This window comes from Melitaea cinxia, chromosome 23, assembly GCF_905220565.1.
Source record: "Melitaea cinxia chromosome 23, ilMelCinx1.1, whole genome shotgun sequence".
Classification (NCBI taxonomy): domain Eukaryota; kingdom Metazoa; phylum Arthropoda; class Insecta; order Lepidoptera; family Nymphalidae; genus Melitaea; species Melitaea cinxia.
Genome location: NC_059416.1, coordinates 12,385,251 through 12,408,823, shown reverse-complemented (window position 1 = coordinate 12,408,823; position 23,573 = coordinate 12,385,251). Strand labels below are relative to the sequence as shown.

The following is a 23,573-nucleotide window of genomic DNA, read 5'->3' as shown; positions in this document are numbered from 1 at the left end:
ATTTTTAAAGCACATATTTTCGTTAGATCCATTTTGTTTAAATATCCCCGAACTGAATATTTATGTTTTAATCGTAATTTATTTTAAAGAATAGTAAATTTGAATTTCAAGCGGTTAGTAATAGCAAGAGTGTCGGTCGCTGTAAATACTATTTTGCTAACTTAGGCAATAAATACTAACTCTATTCAACGAGAAAATGTCTTCGGTTCTGCAGACGAGCGTTACGTGTCTGCGTTTTTAAAAATGTTTAAGAATCTGTTTTTGTTAGAGATACTAAAATATGTATTATTGATTTTTTTAAACAACTTCAAAAAAAAAAAAAAGAACGAGGTAGACAAGTTTACGGGAGCGCGAAAGGGCTTTTTAAAAAAATATTACAATAATTACACTAAAATTATTTAATTAGAAATTATTTAAAATTACAATGGACACGTCCGAACAGAAGATTAATCCGATTTATTTCTAATAAAACTTTCCCAAGACATATGATCCCAAAGCATGAGACAACGTGAGAAATCATTTGTTATTCCTATTCCGCTGATTAAGCATTTACTTCTATTGTTCTCATGCTTTGGTCCAACATAACTAGGTTGTCAGTTCGACACTGTTATTGTGTATTGACTTTTTACTGGGTGTATTTAGACGATTTTTTTTTTATTTAAAACTTATGCTTGTTATGTGGACAAACTTTAATCGAGCGACATCTAACGAATAGTTATCGAAGTTATTTGAAGTTGTTTTTTCTGATTTGGGAACGAATACAATTATTAAGAAAGTAATTTTTTTTGTAAAGAAAACTGAAGTAACAGACGTTATTAGCTTTCCATTGTTACATAACATACATGCTTGTAATATATATACTAACTAGCTGACTCGCCAAACGTTGTCTTATCGCTAAATGCTATTTAAAAATAGGGGTTGGTGGTAGAAGGGTGAAAATTTAGGGTTGTATGTATTTTTCAACGCCAAATCATAATAAAATAAAAAATAAATAATTTATCTAAAATTAAAAAAAAAAATGTTTGGGGTGGACTACCCTTAACATTTAGGGGGATGAAAAACAGATGTTTGATTCTCAGAACAATATGCACACAAAATTTCATGAGAATCGGTCAAGCTGTTTCGGAGGAGTTTAACTACAAACATCGCGACCCGAGAATTTTTTATATTAGATATTATAAAGCTGAAAAGTTTGTTTGTTTGTTAAAACGGTCTAATCTCAGGAACTACCGATTCCAATAATTGAAATTTTGTTTTTGTGTTGGATAGTCTATTTACCGAGTGTGTTATAGGCTATATTTATACTTTAGTACTTTTTTGCTCAAATTGACGCGGATGAATCCACATGGCACAGTTAGTACCTTAAATAAATGTGCTATTAAAATGATAAAGTATGCGATTCTTTATCTGTTTCATAAATTGTAAAGCTCCAGTAATTTTGCACTTTATAAGAATCTTGTCTGAAATTTAGGTCAAAATTATTTAGTATCGAAAATATTGTTAGTAGTAGGCTTGTCTTTCTCTTTCTTTCTTTGTGTGTGCATTTGTGTATTTCTCAGACTGAGAGAAAGAGGTACCAATTCTATTTTTTAATGAGTTTTAAAATAATCTTTTCACTATCGACATTAACTCGAAGCTAACTGAGGTAGGGCACAGCAGGAATTTCCTGCTCAAAATATGGAGCAGCCCGACTGGGGTAGTACCTCGATCTTACAGAAGACCACAGCTAAATAATTCTGTTTTCAAGCAGTATTGTGTTCCTGTTGGTGAGTAAGGTGACCAGAGCTCCTGGGGGGATTGGGGATTGGGTCGGCAACGCGCTTTCGATGCTTCTGGTATTGTAGGCTTCTATAAACTACGGTAATCTCTTACCATCAGGTGAGCCGTACGCTTGTTTGCCGACCTAAAAAAAAAAACTTTAAAATAATGCTACATAGAAATTATTTTTGAACACGTTAGTCTGTACTTAAACCAAAGTAGCCCAAGACAGAGATTACTTTCGGAGTGGATGAATCTTAAACTCGGGTTGTGAACTCGTATTTAAGGGACTTACAGTTGACTTAATTGAATTAAGATGTAGTTTGAGACACTGGGATTGTTCTGAGAAAAATCGAGAAGGTAAAGTTCTGTTGCAAAACCAAAATTAAAAGTTCCTTTCTTTAAGTAGGCTTCAGAAGCACTTTCTAACCGACTTTGAAAAAAGGAGGAGGTTCTTATTTCGACTGTATTTCTTTAATGTGTATTGTTATCTCATAACTTTTACTGGGTGGACCGATTTCGATGATTTCTTTTTAATCGAAAGGTGGTTGGTGCATATCATGTATCATGTGGTGATATTCAAATGTACGTAATTGAGATTTTACAAGTACTTGTTGAGTCATCAATATTTGTATTTTTTTGACTATTTCTTCGTCTGCCTTCGTTGTATTACTGGTCGGTGTAATTGAAGTAGTTTTTTTTCTTTGCAAACAAATATAATGATTATATTTATAATTGTATTTGCTCGCAAACGAAAAAAAAATCCGACTTCAATTACGCCGACAAGTAATACAACGTAAGTAGACGAAAATTATAGTCAAGTAACTACGCGTTATCAAAGATTACTTAAAAAGTTATTGTCAGATCTCGATGAAATTTAAATCTGACCACATGATAAACACCAGCTTTGGATTAAATTAATAATCATCAAAATCGGTACACCCAGTAAAAAGTTATGCGGTTTAATACAACGTAGGTCAATAGTCAAGTAAAAACGCATTATTAGATATAACTCGAAAAGTAGTTGTTGTTGTTGATCTCAAATAAATTTAAATGAGATCAAATGACACACACCACCTTTCGATTACAAAAAATTGTCGAAATCGATCCACCCTGTCTAAAGTTCTGAAGTGACATACATAAAGAAAAAAAATACATTCGAATTGAGAATCTCCTCCTTTTTTTGGAAGTCGGTTAAAAATAACAATGAAACATCTTTTTTGGATTTTATCGTGGTTTATTGAGTTTTTTAGATTGTATCGAGTGAAATTCGCGTAAACATAAGAAAAAAAAAAAATTAAATTATCATTTAAATCCAAATGTGTAACATTACATTTCAAGGTCGCCTCAAAATGATGTATCCCTACTAATATTATAAATGTGAATGTAAGTTTGTTTGTTACGCTTTCACGCGAAAACTACTCAACCGATCATCATGAAACTTTGTACACATATTAATCTTTAATAATAATCTTTATTTCTTCAAACGTTAGTACATAATATTAACACATATTACATCAGTTATATGGAGTCACAAGAAGAACAGTATGTCTCTGGTCCCCACACTAGGATTCCCTGTGTCGTGGGGTCCAGTCCCTTCCATTAGCTTAATACGATTCCGTTAGTTTAAACAAAAACAATGCATTTAAAGTTTATAATTTAAAAAATAAAATAAAAATAAAAAGATTAAAGTTTATTTGATTGGAACATACAAGAACTAAGGCAACAAATGGTGAGTGTGTGTTTGTGTGTGTGTATGTGTGTGTATATTCTTGGAGGTATTAGAAGTAACATAGGATACTTTTTACTAAAAATAATTCAGTGCGAGCAATGCCGCGGGTAAAAGCTAGTTTTAATATAATCTCGAGTGTCCTACAAACTTTTAATAAGAAGACCGAAGTCTGTGCGTTGTATTGTTATAAAAGCGTATAAATTCGGTACCTTTGTTATTTAAATGTGGTCGAGCAAACTTTGAGGCATGTCTGAGGACTCGTGTGAGGGTATGAGCCGTTAAAACTTTTTTTTTGAGATATGAAATGATTAACCGTTTCGAATTAATTTTTTATTATTTTGAAATAATTATCGAATTGGATGTTACTGTTAAGAGTTAGAGTTGTAATGCATAGGAACGTCACATTTTATATTACTTTTTAATTAATTGTTCTCTGAGGAGGATCAAACCTACAAGACGTACTAGGTATTTCATAGGCTGATAATAAAATAACCGCGGGCGAGGTCGCGGGCGTGTAACTAGTGTAACATAATAAAACTTGTTGTCTCCCGTGGTTTAACCTGCGTTCATTTTAGAAAATATTTTTTTAAAAAGAAAAGAAAACCGACATCTACAAGTAATACAACGTAAGTAGACGCAAAAAAGTCATATAGTCATAAAGTAAATCCGCGATATCAAATATTACTCAGAATGTACTTATCATATCTCGATCAAATTTAAATTGGGCCACATGACAAGCACCATCTTTTGATTAAAACAAGAATCATCAAAGTCGATATATACATGTTACGCGGTGTAATAAAACGTAGGTCGACGAAAAAATAGTCAAGTAAATACGCATTATTACATGTAACTCAAAAAGCACTTGTTAGATTTCAATTAAATATAAATGGAAACACAGAATATGTACTATTTTTCAATTAAAACAAAAATCATTGAAATCGGTCCACCCAGTCAACAGTTCTGAGGTAACTAATACGATAAAAAATACGATCGAATTGCGAATCTCGTTCTTTTTTGGATGTCAGTTAAAAAAGGTACTAAAATATTATATATCATATAGCCTTCCTTAGGACTATCCACACTATCCACATAGTAAGAATTTTCGGTTTGAAACCGTAAAATTCAAATTCAAGGAACTATTACTACTATTCTTAACTAACTTTACAATTTTATAGTATTTATAATATTACAAAGTATAGGAAATATAATATAATATCGTACCTTATAAATATCTCTAAGTAAGTTGAAATGTTAATTTTAAATTAAATTAAGCTCGTAACAGGTTGGTGTAATCTCTTCAAGTTATATAACTTGCGATTGGCGTCCGAATAAACCTATCGTGCGGTCCCTTCATTATAATGTTCAGGGCTATCAACAACATTTACATTCATATTAGAGGAAAGATTTGATTGTTTGTAAAAGACAAATTACATATTTATAATTATTTTTATTTTGCTGTGTTCGATATTTCGACATTATATACGAATTCTTGTTTACGTGACTGAGCGTAGATGTTGACGGCATTATATATTGGCCACAGCATCTGTTGCAGATGATTGTTGCAGCGCTAGTGTGTTGGTAGGATCCCACATCGTCGTTGATGGCTATAGAGCCCTATTGCCGCCCGGCACTTCTTGCCACATCGATTGCACTTAAATCGCGAATCCGTTGGAGGAGGAGATGAGGCATAGCGCAGTTTTTTCTGCTTGATATTCTCGAGCCAGTCTTCGTCGTGCTTGGCAACTCCGATTTTGATGTCATGGCACCATTTGGATCTCATTTCGGCGCGATTTTCCCAGCATTCGATCGGGATCCCAAAGCTGATCATATCCCGCCTGCAGGAGTCTTTAAACCGTAGCACTGGGCGCCCTGCGGGTCTCTTCGCGTCCGCTATCTGACCCAGCATTACTTGACGTGGAAGTCTCTCGGGGGCCATTCTATGTACGTGGCCAAGCCAACGCAATCTACGCTGTTTCAGCATTGCGGTGATGCTACAGCAGCCTGTTTTTGAGAGAACTACCTCGTTGCTCATTTTGTCTCTCCAAGTGACTCCAAGAATAGTCCTCAGACAGCGCATATGCAAGGCATTAAGTTTGCGTTCTTGTCTTGTGTAAGTAGTCCATGTTTCCGAAGCGTACAACAGTATACTAAGAACGCAGGTCTGGTATACAAGGACTTTAGTATGAGTGGTAAGCCTGTTATTTCTCCAAACGCGGTCAAATAGCTTGCCAAAAGCGGTCAATGCTCTGCCAATCCGGGTATCTATCTCCCTGTCGCCTGAGAGTGAGGAGGTGGTGGTGGAGCCAAGATAGCAGAAGTGTTCCACTACATCAAGGATGGTGCCGTCAAGTCTGATTTCAGGAGGCTGACTTACGCCCTGCACCATGATGACGGTTTTCCTGGTATTTACGCTCATAGAAAACAGATGACAGGCGTTACCAAATCTCGTCACCAATTCTTGTAATTCGCCTTCAGAGTTCGCGACTAGTGCAGCATCATCCGCATACAGGAGTTCTCTGGCAATTAGATCCAGACGCTTATTTTTGGACTTCAGTAGATTAATGTTGTACAGTCTTCCGTCCTTTCTTGTGTGCAGATGTACTCCGACGCCGCAACCCTCAAACGCAGTCAAGAGTAGCGCTGATAGAAAAATCCCAAAGAGGGTAGGGGCTAGTACGCAGCCTTGCCTGACTCCGCGCCTAACGTTGAAAGGCGTTGATCTTTCTCCATAAAATATGACAGAACCTCTCATGTTGTCGTGGAAGGCCCGTATGATGTTTAAAAGCTTTGGAGGGCACCCGATTTTGCTTAATACTTCGTACAGCCCATCCCTACTCACGGTGTCTAATGCCTTATTTAAATCGACAAAGGCCATGTATAGCGGTACTTGATGTTCTCGACATTTCTCCTGCAGTTGACGAAGGGTAAAAATCATGTCTGTAGTAGATCGGCCAGATCTGAACCCACATTGTGTCTCTGGGTAGATCCGAGCGGCCAATATGTCTAGCCTTCTCAAAACAACCTTCGCAAATGCCTTTCTCGCAATACTCAGTAGAGATATACCCCTGTAATTGTTACAGTCACCTCTGTCTCCTTTGCCCTTATACAAGGTAACTATCTCTGAATCCTTCATGTCTTGAGGTATGGTTTCCTCATCCCAGCAGCGCTGTAATAGAGCGTACAGGGGAGATGAAACACAAATGTGTTTTGACGGCATTAAAAGTGTCAATACCGGACTCCTTTCTCGTATGTTTGGTGTGTAAACACTTGTCACCACTACTATTGTCACTTTTACCCCTACTAATATCCCTTGTTTTACGTACTCTCGACACTCGATTCCGTGTTCTATCAGACGAAACTCACCGTATCGATTCGCGAATTTTTTTATAACATTTTTTAAGGGTTTGCCTAAATCTCTATATTCCACACCCTCGACAGTTGGAAACCGTCTTCCCTATTAAAATTAATATATTTAATTTCAATGGCTTCCCGTACCAGTAGCGTATGTAATGGCATTCTGTCGCGAGTATCTGAGCATTTTGAAACCCAATCCAACGGTTCGGTCCGGCTTCCAGAAAGCGCGCATCCTCCTCAAATCCTCCGTGGCGTGGGTTTTTGTTTGTTTGGGAGTAAACACAATTATATATGTATAATAATGTGAAATTACAAAATTAGTTCATGTTAATATTTAAATAAACAAATATGTAAAATAAACAAGCCAAATCCTATTAACATACACATTACATAGTTCAAATTAAAGTCACGCAATGTTTTGACGCGAGATGGCTTAATGAAACACGTGTACCAATCAACAGACCTAATCTCAACCGTCTGTAATTACTAATTAATAATCCTAGTAATAAACCTATTAATATTTAGCTATATTTGTCTAATAATACGTTACATGTTTTTAAAATCACTAATATTATTGATTATAAATAAATAAATATCTTTTAACACACACACACACACACTCGGTCGTCTGTTCTCTTTAATGCTTGTGTTATAGGTGGCAGCCGACTGTTACATCTAAAAAAAATCATTCATTTTCTTTTGACTCATTTATTAATCTTAGATTTGACTGTTTTGTTTTGACACATTCATTTTATCTGAGTTAAGTGCAAGCGGTCAATCATTGAGCGAACAGAAAAATGAATGCAAATATTTTAGTTAAAGGTTATATTATTTCACCAGTTTTTGGAATCTTCTGGCATGTTTCACCTGAAGTAATAAATTATAAAATTTTAGATTTAAAGTTTCGGATAGAAATATCTGACAGATAAAATATAGTTTAATGGTGATACAGAAAAGTATGTCGTAAGCTTTCACCTGTTTGATACTATTTATACGTCGGATAGCTTTATAAATAAACGGTGAAACAGGGTCAAGGTAATAGGTTTAATTTGTTAAGGCAGACTATTAAATAGCTAGTAACTTATGACGACGCGTTGGTGCAGCGGTCACAGGATTGGCTGTTGCGCAGGCAGTCGCGGGTTTGATCCCCGCTGAAGAAAGACATTTGTATTGGCCATACAGATGTTTGTCGTAGTCTGGGCGTTTGTGCTTGTGAATGTTGTGTGTTTTCGGACCCCGACACAGGAGAAAGTCCTACTGGGGACCGTTGTGTTTGAAGCATTTTATTATTTATAATTAAATAATATAACATATTTTTTTTACGTTTTGAAACTTCAGACGGGTAATATTACGACATATAGCGTTTTATAAAAAGAATGAACTGAATTTTGGAATAATTAATTTTATTTATTCTAAAGACTGCCAGCCCTAGGGTTGTGGTATTAACGAACTATTAGATATTCACACTAAAACTTAGATATGCTCAATAACTTCGAGTCAGCTTTGTGTAATTGATATATACGTGTTATTGTTAACGTTAGTTAAAGAATCTTATAATAACGGTAAAATAATAATTATAAAGTGACGCGATAATCAGTCACACACACACACACACCCACCCAACACATGCATATACAAGCTCGTACACACATGGTAAGAAATAGTGAACAACTGAAAACATATGGCACACGTTTTTCACTTAACTGTTAATTTTAATGACACCATCTTTCGATTAAAAAAGAATCATCGAAATCGGTTCACCCAGTAAAAATGTTTGAGATAAGGCACATAAAAAAACCAGTCGAATTGAGAACCTCTTCTTTTTGAAGTCGGTAAAAAATATCTAATATTAATAAAAATATCTTTTTTATACGAAGCCCATATTTGAAACTTTTGTGTTGAATGCAGCTACGGTTATGGAGCTCCATAACGTCCCTATTTTGTATCTAAAGGGCCCTTAACGCTTCAAAATTACACAGTATTGGATATAATCTTCCAAAAAATTCGGCAAACCATTTTTGCTACGCATAATTTGGTGAATAAAAGAAAATGATGCGTCTCAGATTCACTAATTTTCGACATTTACAACATAAGACATTTAATAATTACTAAACGCTGGCATAAATAAATACAAATTTATTTTTAAATAATATAAAATATACATTATATAAAATTATTCTTCGAATTTCGTACCACCATATTTTTTCGTTTTTAAATCCTTGTTCTGACAATACTAACGCAGTCGTGCGAAAGTTATGCGCGAAACATTTCAACGATTTATTTTGATATGTATAGATACGTTTACAGGGATCTTATAAATAATTTTAAATGTGTTCTCGTTTTCAGCTGTCGTCAGCAAGAAGTGAAGGCTTTCCGACGAATGGCACTCATCCAAAACTTGTGGTAAGTACTAGTGTGTTAAGTCAGCTAACACGCTCAATTTTTTTAAATCATCAATCAAAATTTATCTTTTTCGAACAGGCAACAGGGACAGAATACTTTTAATCATCTCTACAATACATCTGTACAATATTTAGGTTAAGGGATTACGTTATTAATCACAGTTTTAGACTTCCTCCTTTATCCAAAAATCACGTACATTTTTTTGTGCAAGGTAAATTAAAATTTTTAGAAAATAATCTTTAAATCTATATCACCCATATCTTTTTTCGCGTGTAAAACTATTCCACGGGACCTGTGTAGGTTATTCTGGTATAAAAAGTAGCCTTGTGCAACTATGTATGGAATACCATACTATAAATTATCTCTGTATTGTTATTCTTTTGGTCCTCCTGTCGTGATTGAGTAAGCATCTGTCCATTCAGACTTTCGCATTTATAACTATCGAACATCACAATTATCTGCGTTGTTACCGATCTTGTGGGAATATTAGAATAAAAAATTGCCCGTATGTTAGATCTTCAATCTTCAACGTACGCAATTATAAGTTCAACAGTTTTACACAAAAGAGTAACAAGCATTCATCCGTCCTTACAAATTTGCACATCTAAAGTATTAGTAGGATTAGCTTGATAACATGTATCTTCAATTTCACTTCAGACTGGCTTTGAAGTTGAATTTTCAGAATTAAGTACATATTTATGGTGAGTACATCATAATGTTGAAATTTCATTCATGTTGAAATATCAAAATAGTTTCTCTGCATAAACAAAAGTACATAAATTAAATTCTGGAATTCAATGCTCCCACAAATTAAAACAAGTAATTTTCTAATGTAAATAAATAAACGAGAGTTTTAATTTCCACTTAACAATGCCTAAACAAATATCAATTATTGTTTGGGTCGTGTGGATAATGGCGGACGAAATAGATTTTGAACTTTTTTTTTTATATTTGTCGATGTAATTTTGTATTGTTATAATTGATGAAACTTGTGTGTTCGTTTTGTTTTTATTGGTTTTATTACTGGTTACAAAATTAGTATGCTGTGTGGTTACGGCATTAAAGAATATAGCCACCCCCTCTCTTCTCGTGGGTGTCGTAAGAGGCGACTAAACGGTAACACGGTTCCACGACCACCTTGAAACTTAAAAAGCCGACCGATGGCGGGATAACCATCCAACTGCTGGCTTTGAAATACACAGGCCAAAGACGGTCTGCGGTCACCAACCCGCCTGCCCAGCATGGTGACTATGGGCAAAACACATGAGTTCACGCCATTTTTGGCGCGAACTTGTAGAGGCCTATGTCCGGCAGTGGACTGTGATAGGCTGAACTGATGATGAAGACTTATGAACAAAATTAGTAATTCAAAAAGACTAGTTTTATTGAGGTAGGCCATGGAAAATCCTGCTCGAAATTAAGGGTAGCCTGACTGAGGAAGTACGTCAACCTTGCAGAAGATCTTAAATAATACTGCTCTGAAGTGGTGGTGTGTTTCTGTGGTGATCAAAGTGGGCAGGGCTCCTGTGAAGGATCTGGGGTAGGGTCGGTAGGGTGTTACAGGCGTCTATAGGCTATGGTAATCGCTTACCAGCAAGTAGGCACTTGCCACCTTCGAGGTACACAAAAAGAAAATTAAGTTGTAAATTAGGATAATTAGGATAAGATAAGTCAATATTCTCTGTTTTGAATATTTAGGAATAGGTAATTGTGTTTGCTCGCAAACGAAAAAAAACCGACTTCAATTACATCGACGAGTAATAGACTCGTGGTTTCCTTATCATGGCACTACCCTTGAGATATCTCCTTTCCAACAAAAAAAGAATTATCAAAATCGGTTCATAAATGACGAACATACATTAAAAAAATACGGTCGAATGTAGAATGAGATGAATGTAAACTCCCCTTTTTTGAACTTGGTTAAAAAAGAACTAGTCAGATCTCAATCAAATTGAAATAAGACCACCTGACAAGTACCACCCTTCGATTGGAAAAAAAATAATCGAAATTGATCCACTCAGATAATAGTCGAATTGAGTCTTTTTTTGAAGTCGGTTAAATATGACAATTTTGCGGTGAAACAATAATAATTAAAAAAACAAGCAATCATTTGGTTAATTTTGTTTAGCTCACAGAGTCTGAAGCGTCCTGGGTAGCGTCGCTTCTATGTCTCGGGGCGCTACTTGGCGCTGTACCGGCTGGACTCATCTCCGAAAGCTTCGGCAGGAAGAAGACCCTGCTCTACCTTGCTCTTCCGTTGATTGTGTCCTGGATCCTGGTTGCCTCTAGGTACGATATAATTTCATTGTCTACTTAATAAAAATCCGACTATTTAAACAGTAAATATATTATAACACACGGTCGTCTGTTGCTGTCAGCAACTTAATGGTTGTGTTATAGTTAGCAACCAACTGTTATCTTTACTTACTACAAACTACTCTAACTACTTAACCCCTTAAGAATCGATTTTCATGTAAGGCATATGTATGGAAAAACTATGAGGAGTAAAATCTATTGAACGTATGACTTCGTTACGTTCCTCGTAACGCCATCTATCGAAACCTAATAGGGTTCCCATTGATTGCGTAACGACGCTTTCTAATAACGCCATCTTAGGTAGATAGGTGGCGTTATTTGATTAGTTTATTTACCATTTGATATGGTATTAATCTTTTTCTTAGACTAGTAAGCCTTTTTTGTGCCTATTTAGACAGTCAAATAAATAACAAGGGAACTTACGAATCTGAATCAGAAATAGAGGTTACCGCGCCCTCTTTTTATCTATCTTCAGTTTGTAACCGTGTCAGCTAGTAAATGTAAGATTTTTTATTAGAACCAAAGATGATTTAAATCTTTGATTAGAACATTGTACTACTTTTATCAAGGCAGCTGTATATAGGCTGTGTATTAATACTTAATATGTATGGATAGTGTATTAGTAATCAAACTATATTATTTTTAAGTTATTATTATTTTTATTTTATTATCTAATTATATATTATAGCTAAAACAACCCGTCGGTACAGTTTCCTTAGGCATCTGAGAGCTTTCTGAGGACCTTTTACTTTGAAAGCTTTATAAATTTATGACTGTGTTGTTTTGTCTACAGTCCAAATGTGTACGGACTGTACGTGGGTCGTTTCGTCGGTGGCATGGCGGTCGGCGCCTTCAGCGTTGGGATCCCTCCATACGTTGAAGATATCGCTGAGAAGCATATTCTGCCGGCTCTTGTCAACTTCTATCACGTACATTTTGCGTGCGGCGTTCTCTTTGGCTATATTATTGGTATGTTGTATTTTATAAGTATTAAAGCTTAAATCAGTCAATACAAACTGTAGCTTTAAGAATTGTGCTTGTTTTCAAACGAAAAAAAACCGACTTAACTACATCGACAAGTAATACAACGTAGGTAGACGAAAAAATAGTCAAGTGACATACCTGTTATAATAATAATAATAATAATAATTTATTTCAGACGTAGTCCATATTTTTGTTAGTTACATTTTTTTTTCCTTAACTATGTTAGTTTCAATAATTGTGACAAAACAAATTATACTAAATCAAAAATTCAATTAAACAACACTAAAATTAAAATCATCATCAATTAACTAAAATTCAATTAATACCGAAATTTAAATCATCACCGAATTCAATACCAAAATTCAATCAATATTATACAATATTTAAAATTAAAAACTAAAACAAATGCTAAAATTCAACCAAAATTACAATATTTAACATTAAAAACATAATCAATACTAAAATTCTATCTAAAATGCAATTAAAATCAAAAACCAAACAAAAATTAATATTAAAATTCAATGAAAATTAAAACTAAAAATCGAAATTCAATCAATACTAAATTTAAATAACAATTTCAACTAAATTAAAAAGTAAAATTCAATCAATTAAAAGCTTAAAATAATGACTTACTCAATTTAATTCAAATAAAAATAAAAATATGTCAATATAATAAATTGTCTCAAATTATCACCGTATTGAATATAAATTCAAAATTAAAATCATAATATATATATATATATATATGTTATATCAAAGATGACTCAAAAAGTACTTGTCAAATATCAATTAAATTTAAATGGGACCACATGACACTAACCAACTTTCGAAAAAAAAAAAACATCAAAGTCAATCAGTAATAATTGTGTTTGCTCGCAAACGAAAAAAAACCGACTTCAATTACATCGACGAGTTATACAACGTAGATCGTCGAAAAAATAGTCAAGTAACTACGCGTTATCAAAGATTACTCAAAAAGTAGTTATCAGATCTCAATAAAATTTATATGTGACCACATGACAAACATCAGCTTTCGATTAAATTAAAAATTATTAAAATCGGTACACCCAGTAAAAAGTTATTGCGGATTTTCAAGAGTTTCCTTCGATTTCTCTGGGATCTCATCATCAGATCCTAGTTTCCTTATCATGGTACTAAACTAGGGATATCTCCTTTCTAACAAAAAAGAATTATCAAAATCGGTACATCCAGTAGAAAGTTATGCGGTATAATACAACGTAGGTCGACGAAAAAAAGCGTCAAGTAAAAACGCATTATTAGATATAACTCGAAAAGTAATTGTTAGATCTCAAATAAATTTAAATGGGACCAATAGACACACACCACCTTTCGATTTAAAAAAAAAAAATTGTCGAAATCGGTCCACTCGGGCAAAAGTTCTGATGTAACATACATAAAAAAAAAATACAGTCGAATTGAGAACCTCCTCCTTTTTTGGAAGTCGGTTAAAAAGTTGTAATATACATATATAAATACAGCCGACTTGAGAACCTCCTCTTTTTCTGAAGTCGGTTAAAAGGAAACTGTTGGAGTTTTAGAGACGTAGCTTCATTACGTGTTTCTCAGTCAAACTTGTTTTACTTCTTGTAAATATTTTATACGGTAAATATTATATATTGAGCATCATTATGAATCAGTTATTTGTAATACTATTTTTTTTATTCGTAATATTATTTGGAGCATTAGAAATATGCCTTCCATGCGAAAAAAATGTTATGATATTAGCGATTTTGATATCATTTTCTGTTGCGTTACCGAACGCATATTTAGTCTTCGCTAATGACAAATATTTGAACGTCTGTAGTCTGGGCCATAACATACATGTACCAATAATTGTGATACGTTTGTGTGTGTATGTGTGTGTAGATGAACTTATAATTATGTGTATAAAGTTAGCACCAGAAATGAATAATGAGAGTAGACAGAGCCTTCATACAAGTTTTAGTATATTTTTGTTAATATAGATATTTTTATGTGTAAAAATAAAAAATAAAATAAAAAATATTTATTTAGAAAAAACGTTTACATAACACGATACCGTTGTTGAGACATCCTTATAAGTAAGTGTTTTACCTGTGTCATACTTATAAAATAAAAACTTAACATTATCATGATTGGTATGATCCTATATGAAACCTATTTGTTGATTATCACTTATAAAAATAGAAATGAAATTTCCTGAGTAATACGATTTTGCACCAAGAGAAAAAAATGTACCAGACGAAGCCATCCGTGCGAATGTGAAGACCTGATGTGGTACCCTTTTTAGTATTCCTGAACTTGCCCTCTAGCGCTCTCGTAATAATTTATATTTATTTTATAGCCACTTCAACCCTCATAACAATTTCTCGCACGTCCGTCGTTCTGATGCTTGTACAAGATTGCCCGCGATACACGCTTTGACGTGAAAAGTATTTTCTATAGAATATGTAAACATTTGGATTTTAGGTAAACTTTTCAACTTGTGGTAATGTAATTCTAACGATTTTATAGTTGCAAGCTTTATTCGAATTTAGGTTTTATAGGCTTTAATATAACCTTTTGGACTTCTTAGCATGTAAGGGCTCTTAGCTGCAATCAAATAACTATGCATTGGTTTTCAAAATTTACATTTTTTAAAATTGTTTTAATAGAATTTTTAAGGGAATCGATTAATTCAATTCCTTTTATTATCATTTTGTTACGTAGCTTATTAGTACATTTTATTCTTTGATGTTTACAGGCATGGTTCAAAGCACATCCTGGCTCTCAGTACTCTGCGCAAGTATACCTGTTGCTTTCTTCATTGCCTTCATATTTCTACCCGAATCACCAACTTATCTCATGTCACAAGGAAAACAAGGCGAGGCCAAAGCAGCTTTGAGATATTTCCGAGGCATTGACAACGATTTGGACGCAGAGATTAAAGCCCTGAAAGAACAATTGAGAAGCTACGCCAAAAACAGAGTCACGTTCAAAGAACTGTTTCAATCAAGAGCAACATTTAAAGCGTTGATCGTTTCATTCGGATTGATGGTTTTCCAACAAATGAGCGGAATATACCCTGTCCTTTTTTACGCAGAAAAGATATTCAAAACTTTTTCCATTTCGTTAAATCCTCCCGGTGCTGCCATTATCTTAGGTTTCTGTTTAGTATCCTCGACATATTTCTCGACTATGTTTTTGACAAAAGTCAGACGGCGTGTCTTACTATTGATATCATTTACGGCTATGGCAATTAGTCTAGGAAGTTTAGCTATATATTACCATTTGAAAGCATCGAATATATCACTAAATAATACTTGGATGCCATTGTTTACTCTTTGTATATTCGTATCTGTGTATGCAGCTGGAGTTGGACCTATACCTTGGTTGATGCTGAGAGAGATCTTTCCACCGAATGTGAGAAGACGTGCGACAGCCATTACTGCTGGTTTTCATTGGTTTTTAGCGTTCGGTGTAACGAAGCTGTACCAAAATTTAGTAGATATTGTTAGACCTGGATGGACGCTCTGGCATTTTGCTGTTACATGCGTTGTAGGAATTATTTTCGTCTATTTCTTCGTACCTGAAACAAAGGGTAAGACGTTGGAAGAAATACAAAACGAATTTGATGGAATACACACAAGACGAAAGCATACGCATGTTATAAAAGTAGAAACAGTGACAGGACCTTAGTTAAGGTTTAATTAATTAAATTTTTACTTGGTAATATAGTATCAGTATTTAAAATAAAATGTCAAATTTGACTTAATCTTTATTTTTTTTGCATTTTATATTGTTTAGTATCATCATTTTTTTTCCTACTTATTATGTAAAATAGGGGTTGCGGTGAATATCGATAGATGTGTGTATGTATTTATTTACAAATTAATATTAAACTAATTTAACACTAAGACTTCACGTTGTTTGATTTGGGTTAAGTTCTTGACACCATGTCAAAGTGAAATTTGACAAGGAGACACCGCAAAACTTAGTTCTTATGAAGTAGTATTAATGGGTCCAATAATACTTAGGCAGAAAGTTTAACAATACAATAGTTACTTAAGTTACCATACTATCACAAATTGATATTGCAGATATAATACCGAGGAAAGCAATCAACGTATGTTTATTGTAACAATTAGTTTTAATGATTTTCTTCTTCTTTTTCTCAACACTTTTAATTCACAACAAGAACAAGAAGCATTACAACCCGTTGCCGACTCTACTCCCAATTTTTCCCTCCCCCTAAGAACTCTGGTCACCGGACTTACAAAAGAACACAACAGTGCTTGTTGGAAGTAGTATTACATTGATGTAATTATCTGTAAGGATTTTGAGTAGGATATATCCTCTTGTAGCCTACCTCAGTTAAAAAAGATCGAGAGACGTGAGGCTAGGTGTATCTCACACAAGGACAAATATTTGTAACCACAAGTCCACACTCCTGGCGGGAATCAAACTGATGCCTTATTAAAACTTTATTAATCACCGCTACAGTAGAAAAGTGGTCAATCTCTAATTTGTTGCTACTTTTTTAGTAACTATTTCAACGCAATATCTGTCTCTTATACGCTTCAGCCTGTAATATCCCACTACTGGGCATAGGCCTCTTTCTCCATGTAGGAGAAGGATCAGAGCTTAATCCACCATGCTGCTCCAAAGCGGGTTGGCGGATATATTCCCTACAACAAGTAACGATCGCTATCAGGTGTACATGATAACAACCGGGACAGACGGCTTAACGTGCTCTCCGAGGCACGGTGGGGAGACCCACAAGGACTGCACAAACACCCAGACCACGGCAAACACCTGTATGACCAATACAAATGTTTGTCATGTCCGGGAATGGAACCCGCAACTGCCAGCGCAACAGTTACAATGCATGGCTGTAACCGTTGCGCCAACGCGGCGTTATCTCTCTTTTACTGCTTGGTTTTTTGAATTTTACCAGATATGATTCTAAAATTGTTGCAAATATGTTCATGGCTATCATGGCTATCATCACATCATCATCATCACATCAGCTCACGGACGCCCACTGCTGGGTATAAGCCTCCCTCCGTTTTCCACGACGATCGATCCTACGCAGCACGCATCCAGCGGCTTCCTGCAAATCTGACCAGATCGTCGTTCCAGCTTTAATAACAGAATTTTAATTACTATACGATGTAATGCAACGAAAGAGTTAGAAATTTAAAGTCACTTTAAGATATCTTGCGCAGAATTGAAAATATAAGTTGATCTAAAACGTTTTAAAGTTTTCACATCGATCTCAATCGAGCGGACAGGGGGTTTAATTTTTAATTTTAGTTTCTCTGCCATAAAGCTTGTATTGAAAATACTTTTGGTAACTATAACGAAAGCCACAACATTTCCTGCAAAGTTTTAGGTGATAGATAAGTGGTTTGATCTAACGCGCTTCGGTGTTGCCTGGATGAATACTTATTATATTAATTTCAAAGTTTGACTTTTAAAACAATTCTAGATTTGCAATTTATATTATTAAACTATTTCCCTAAAAAGGTGGCCCGAAAAAAATCTTAAAGCATTACTTTTTAGTTAATATAATATTATTATATTGGTACATATAAAACGTTACGACGTACGAGTGATGATGTGCAAGGTGACAGAGTCGCTTATCGTCAGGTAAGCCGTACGCTTGTTTGCCAATCTAGTAAAATTAAAAAAAACTTTACAGTTTTCAATGTAATATTTAAAAGTTAAAAAAAACGCTGAACACTTCGTACACTCAACGGCCCCCACTAGTCATCTCCTGTATCAGATGTCCAGAAAAACACACAACACACAAGCACAAACGCCCAGACCACGGCAAACATCTGGTTATACAAATGTTTGTCATGTGCGGGGATCGGACCCACAACCGCCAGCGCAATAGCCACAAACCAGTACTGTGACCATTGAGCCAACGTGGTCAAAGGTTCTTTAAACTTGTAAATTGGATCCACATAATTCTGTTCATTACATATTGGAGAATCAAGATATATTCGACATAAAAGATAAATATACCAAAATAGTTTTTATGTAACAAAAATTCGTACATCTCAAAAAATCTCTATTGAAAGTTTCCTATTCCACAATCGGCAAAAGTACGTGAGACAGATGGAAAAATTCGATTCGACATTTGCCACGAGAATATGTTTCTTCGAAAAATTTCCCGCAATCTTTTTCTAAGGAAAAAAAGCGGTCGTTATAGAGGTAAAAATTGCCGAGTTACCTCAACACTGAGGTAATCAAGGCGATAACATTCAAGCGAGTGCTTCTGACATGGAAGGAATTTCTCTTGGACTTATTCCGTATTCCGCGGACGTTATGCCCTTCGTTATTTGATCGGTTACCTTGGGCGAGCTAAAGATGTGGGTTATTTTAAAGGAATACGGTGAAAATTTACGAAGCTTGTAATTTAATTTGTACATTTAGGAAGAATAAAAAATGTATATAAATAAAAATAAATGCCTACATGTGTTGCTAAGCGCTTAACAAGGAAACGGCCGGACTAGTTCAAGGTGATGTATTTTTTATTTAAATAATACTTTGTAGAAGGTCCTTACGGATTTTTTAAAGAGAATTGCGCAAAAATTGAAAAATTTCAAGAAATGTACCGATTATTTAAACTTCCTTCGTTTCATAGTTCATAAGAAGAGACAAAGTCCGATGGTTCAGCTCGTAATAAATATACACCAGTGGTTGCGCAGTGGTCGAAATTCGACCATAATTAGTTTTAATTACAACTTTGACCATTAAAAGAGTATATATATGTCTGTGTAAAATACATGATAGTGTGTGTAATGTTTTTTTTATTGATTTAATATATTTTTATGCATAATTTAAAAAAAAAAACTATTTGCATCCTGTACTCCTCTATATAAACTATAAGTGTGCGAAATTACATACTCCTCCGTCCGCGCAATTTTCGTAAAAAGGGGTACAATGTTTTTGCTTCTCGTATACGTAATACGAGTATATAGATAACACACATGGGCGGGCGGGCGTGTGTGCGTGCGTGCTTGCGTGTGTGCGTGCACGCACGCACGCACGCAACACGTAACAGTAAGTAACAAGTATCTTTATTATGAAGTTTATCTTTGTTATGAAGGGCATACCATTTTAACAGTACCAATCAATTAATTCAATAACTTTATGCAGTGCAAAATATATGCGTGGGTAACCAAATAATTTTACTAGCAGTATCCAACGTAAACTATAAATATAATTATGATATTATGTTACAAATACCTGTACATTTAATTATTTAATAATAATTAATATTGTTATATAAATCAAGCTAAGCTAAAATAATGTAATCACTAAACTTAATGTAACTTAAAACTAGGCACGTAAACTTGAATAAAATAACTTGTTATACAATATAATAATAGTTAAAATAATGTAAGCGTTAATTCTTACTGTACCTAATAAATATATAAATAATGGGTACGTTTTAACTTTATTGCTAACAATTTTTTACAAAGCCACGGGTTTACAATAATTAATATAACACAATCTTCTAAGATAATAATTATAATCACAAAACTTACCTTTTAAAATAAGCTTATGCTAAATACGTTACCTGAGTGTTAGGTTAAGATATTATGACTACTAAATTTAAATTAAGTTCAATATTAACACAGATATGGAACGGGCTATGCTTGGTATGGAACGGGCTATGCTCGGGGTCTCTCTCAAAGACAGGATTAGAAATGAGACGATCCGCGAGAGAACGAAAGTAACCGACATAGCCCACAGAATTAGCAAGTTGAAGTGTCAGTGGGCTGGTCATCTGTGTCGCAGGACCGATGGCCGTTGGAGTAGACGGGTCCTAGAGTGGAGACCGCGTCTTGGCAAACGCAGTGTGGGACGTCCTCCGGCCCGTTGGACCGACGATCTACGTAAGATTGCCGGTGTAGGTTGGATGAGGATTGCGGAAGACCGGGATGTGTGGCGCGAACTTATGGAAGCCTATGTCCAGCAGTAGACTGCGATAGGCTGAAGTGTGATTAACACCATTGAATAAATTCTCCTCATCCACATTCCACGATTGCAAATTAATCTTTCTTCTTTTAAAAATATAAATCCTCAAATATAATAGCTGATTCTTCTTTGAATAATGTCCGGTTCGAAGTTCGACCACATCTAGGATGTGACGTGAGCTGACAACACAAGAGCTGACGAGACAAGACTACATTATTTGTGTTGCTCATAGTACATGGTGATGGTGATGATGACGTTTTATCGTTTATCGTTCACGCTACTAAAATTATTGTCGTTGCGAATATTTAACATATTTTTGTCGTTCGAAACATGAATGAGCGTATTATGCTTACGTTTACATAATTTACAACCCGATTTTTTTACAACGGTTAACAAAATGACCTTTATGAAAACAGTTATACTCTGACCTACTGACAACATTCACTATAAGGTGAAACACCAAAAGAACGTCATAAAAATCTACCCTTAATAAAAAGTCACACAATTATAATAGTAAAATCAAGTAACAATTTTAAAATTTTTACTTTTTAAAATTACAAACTTAACAAAAAAAACTTTGTATATATATATAAATTATAAATAAATAAATAATAATAATACACTAGCTGTGCTACTCGGTTTTATTCGCGTTCATTTGAAACAAAAAACGTACTGAAATATTATATTCGATAGGCTTCCTCAGGCAATGAACTATCCAAAACAAAAATCAATTTTTAATTCGGACCTGTTGTTCTTGAGATTAGTGCGTTTAAACAAACAAACAAACTCTTCACTTTGTAATATTAATATAGACTAATTTTTAATAAATTAATTACCATTAAAGTCACTAGTCCCAACAAAAAGTCACGACCTTTATAATAATAATATAGATTTCCTGCATGAAAGTCAGCGTTACTGAGCCCACACTGTTAGTCTGTACAGGACTACCGGAAATGGTTTGCTGAATAGAACAGAAGGAAATTACCGAGTGGTTGGATTTCAAATCCAGCCTTTGTTTTCCGAGACCTTCATCAGTATTTGCATTTCGTCTCGTGCTCTGCTGCTAAAGAAAATTTCGTTACGGAATTCATAGTTTTGTGTATTTGACAATTTGAACTGAAAATGTTAGTATTCTGACGGAATATTAACTTTGAAACCTGAAATGTTTTTGTGCTTCTATTTATCTATAGTCGAAGTAATGTAATTATTTATAACTATCAGTTTATATAATTACTTTTAATGCTTCTGTATATGTTATTAATTTTTAAAAGCATACGATTCTAAATTTAAAAAGTAAGACTGTAAGATCCCACGGCTGGGCATAGGTCTCTTTATCCACGTAGGTTTGTTCCAGCAATTACACGCTTATCCACAGCCTCTAAGAATGAACGTTCGGAAAGCAATATAATATGTTTTTAACCCTTTAACGGTCACCTTGACTTTTTTTTTAATATGCAATTTATTTTAAGTAATATATATTTTTTGGCCCGAATTAAAAAACACTGTCAAAGTAAAATAAATCTAGACTGCATATTTTTCGAGAAAATCCAAAAAAACAAGTGGCCAGTAGACTGGCCACTGACCGATCTGCACCACTCACTATCACGGCAAGTTCACTGGCCAGTAAACTGGACATGCACAAAAAAAGTACATTTAGAAGGAAATAGAATAAAAAAACAATACGTAGCCATCAGCCTTATATTTCAGGACATGAATAATCACATTTCCATAGTTTGAACTATGTTACGATAAAGTTTTCTTCTAAAAATAATCACATTTTAACAAAAAGTTCTTTTAAAAATATTCATCGTTTTAACTTTAGATACATATTATAAACGAAAAATTCTTCTTAAATTTAATAATTTTTTAAATCCTATAATTATAAAATCTTAATCGGTTTGTAAAATTGTCAAATACTCATTATGTTACCTTTAGGAATTACAAATCAAAATTTCTTCTTTCAAAAATATAAAACTAACAGAAAATTCTTCCTCTTAAATTTAATAAACTTTTTAATCCTATTTTTATAAAATCTTAATCAGTCATTAAAAAAATCTACAAATATTCATTGTTTTAGCTTTAGAAATAACAAAACAAAAACTCTTCTAAAAATATAACCTTGCAAAAAATTAGATTTTCTTTTTCATTCCTGAATTATGAAATGGTACAAAGCATTCTACACATAAGGCGACATTGCACTTAACACATTCATAGGTACTTCTCTTTGGCTTAGAAGCAGTACTGCAATATCTGCATCGTCTTAAATTTTTCTTGGTTGACTTTATTGGCCTGTGGTCATTCTCATCATCGTCATTTTGAATAGGTACAGAGGGTTTTTCATCTCCAATAAGTTCATCAGCTAATTTGCTCCTGAATATCAAATGAGTCATGGGTTTTGTACCCCCAGGGTAAGCCTTCGTCCAGGTATCCTTGTAAACAATGTAGGAGTTGACAATCGCAGATTCAATTAAATAAAACCAAATTTTCATCCACCAACGTCGTGATTTCCACGATATATTATAGGATGCCATGTGTTGATCAAATTTATCAACCCCTCCCATGTATTTATTATAATCGATAATAGGACTAGGACAGGCGACTTGTTCCTTATTACCCTGACTATTAGTACGGCGCACATATCCTTTTTTGCTTGGGTTATGCATATTTGAAGCAACACAAACTGCTTTTTTCCCTCGGTCTCTCCATTTACTAACAGAAATGTTGGATTTCGTCATTGCGCAAGCACTATCACCCAAAGCCATGGTCCGGTCAAGGGGAAGTTTATTAGACGGGAAGAATTTTCTTGTAGGCATAATAGTACCAACAGCGAAAATTTTTTTTCGCAACAGCTTGACTAATAAAGGCAGAGAAGTAAAAAATCTATCAAAAAATATGCAATAACCCAGATGCTCAAACATTCCAGCTAATTTCATAACAACTGTTTCGCCCAGACTCATTTCCCTCTCAACTTGTAACTTTCCTTCGTAAACATCAAAGTTAATCATGTAACCCGTTACAGCGCAGCATATTACCCACACTTTGAAGCCAC

The 23,573-nt window shown here is 34.3% G+C and overlaps 1 protein-coding gene across 1 annotated transcript in view; it reads left to right on the top strand.

The window, feature by feature from the left end:
• The window catches only part of LOC123665138 (hexose transporter HXT8-like), a 51,755-nt gene extending 35,448 nt beyond the window's left edge, over positions 1 to 16,307 (top strand). The window contains exons 5-8 of the mRNA XM_045599484.1: positions 9,204 to 9,250; positions 11,379 to 11,539; positions 12,360 to 12,535; positions 15,294 to 16,307. Of these exons, the coding sequence (XP_045455440.1) occupies positions 9,204 to 9,250; positions 11,379 to 11,539; positions 12,360 to 12,535; positions 15,294 to 16,228 (1,319 nt within the window). The 3' untranslated portion in view covers positions 16,229 to 16,307. The remainder of the gene's footprint in view (positions 1 to 9,203; positions 9,251 to 11,378; positions 11,540 to 12,359; positions 12,536 to 15,293) is intronic.
• The last annotated feature ends 7,266 nt before the right edge of the window (positions 16,308 to 23,573 follow it).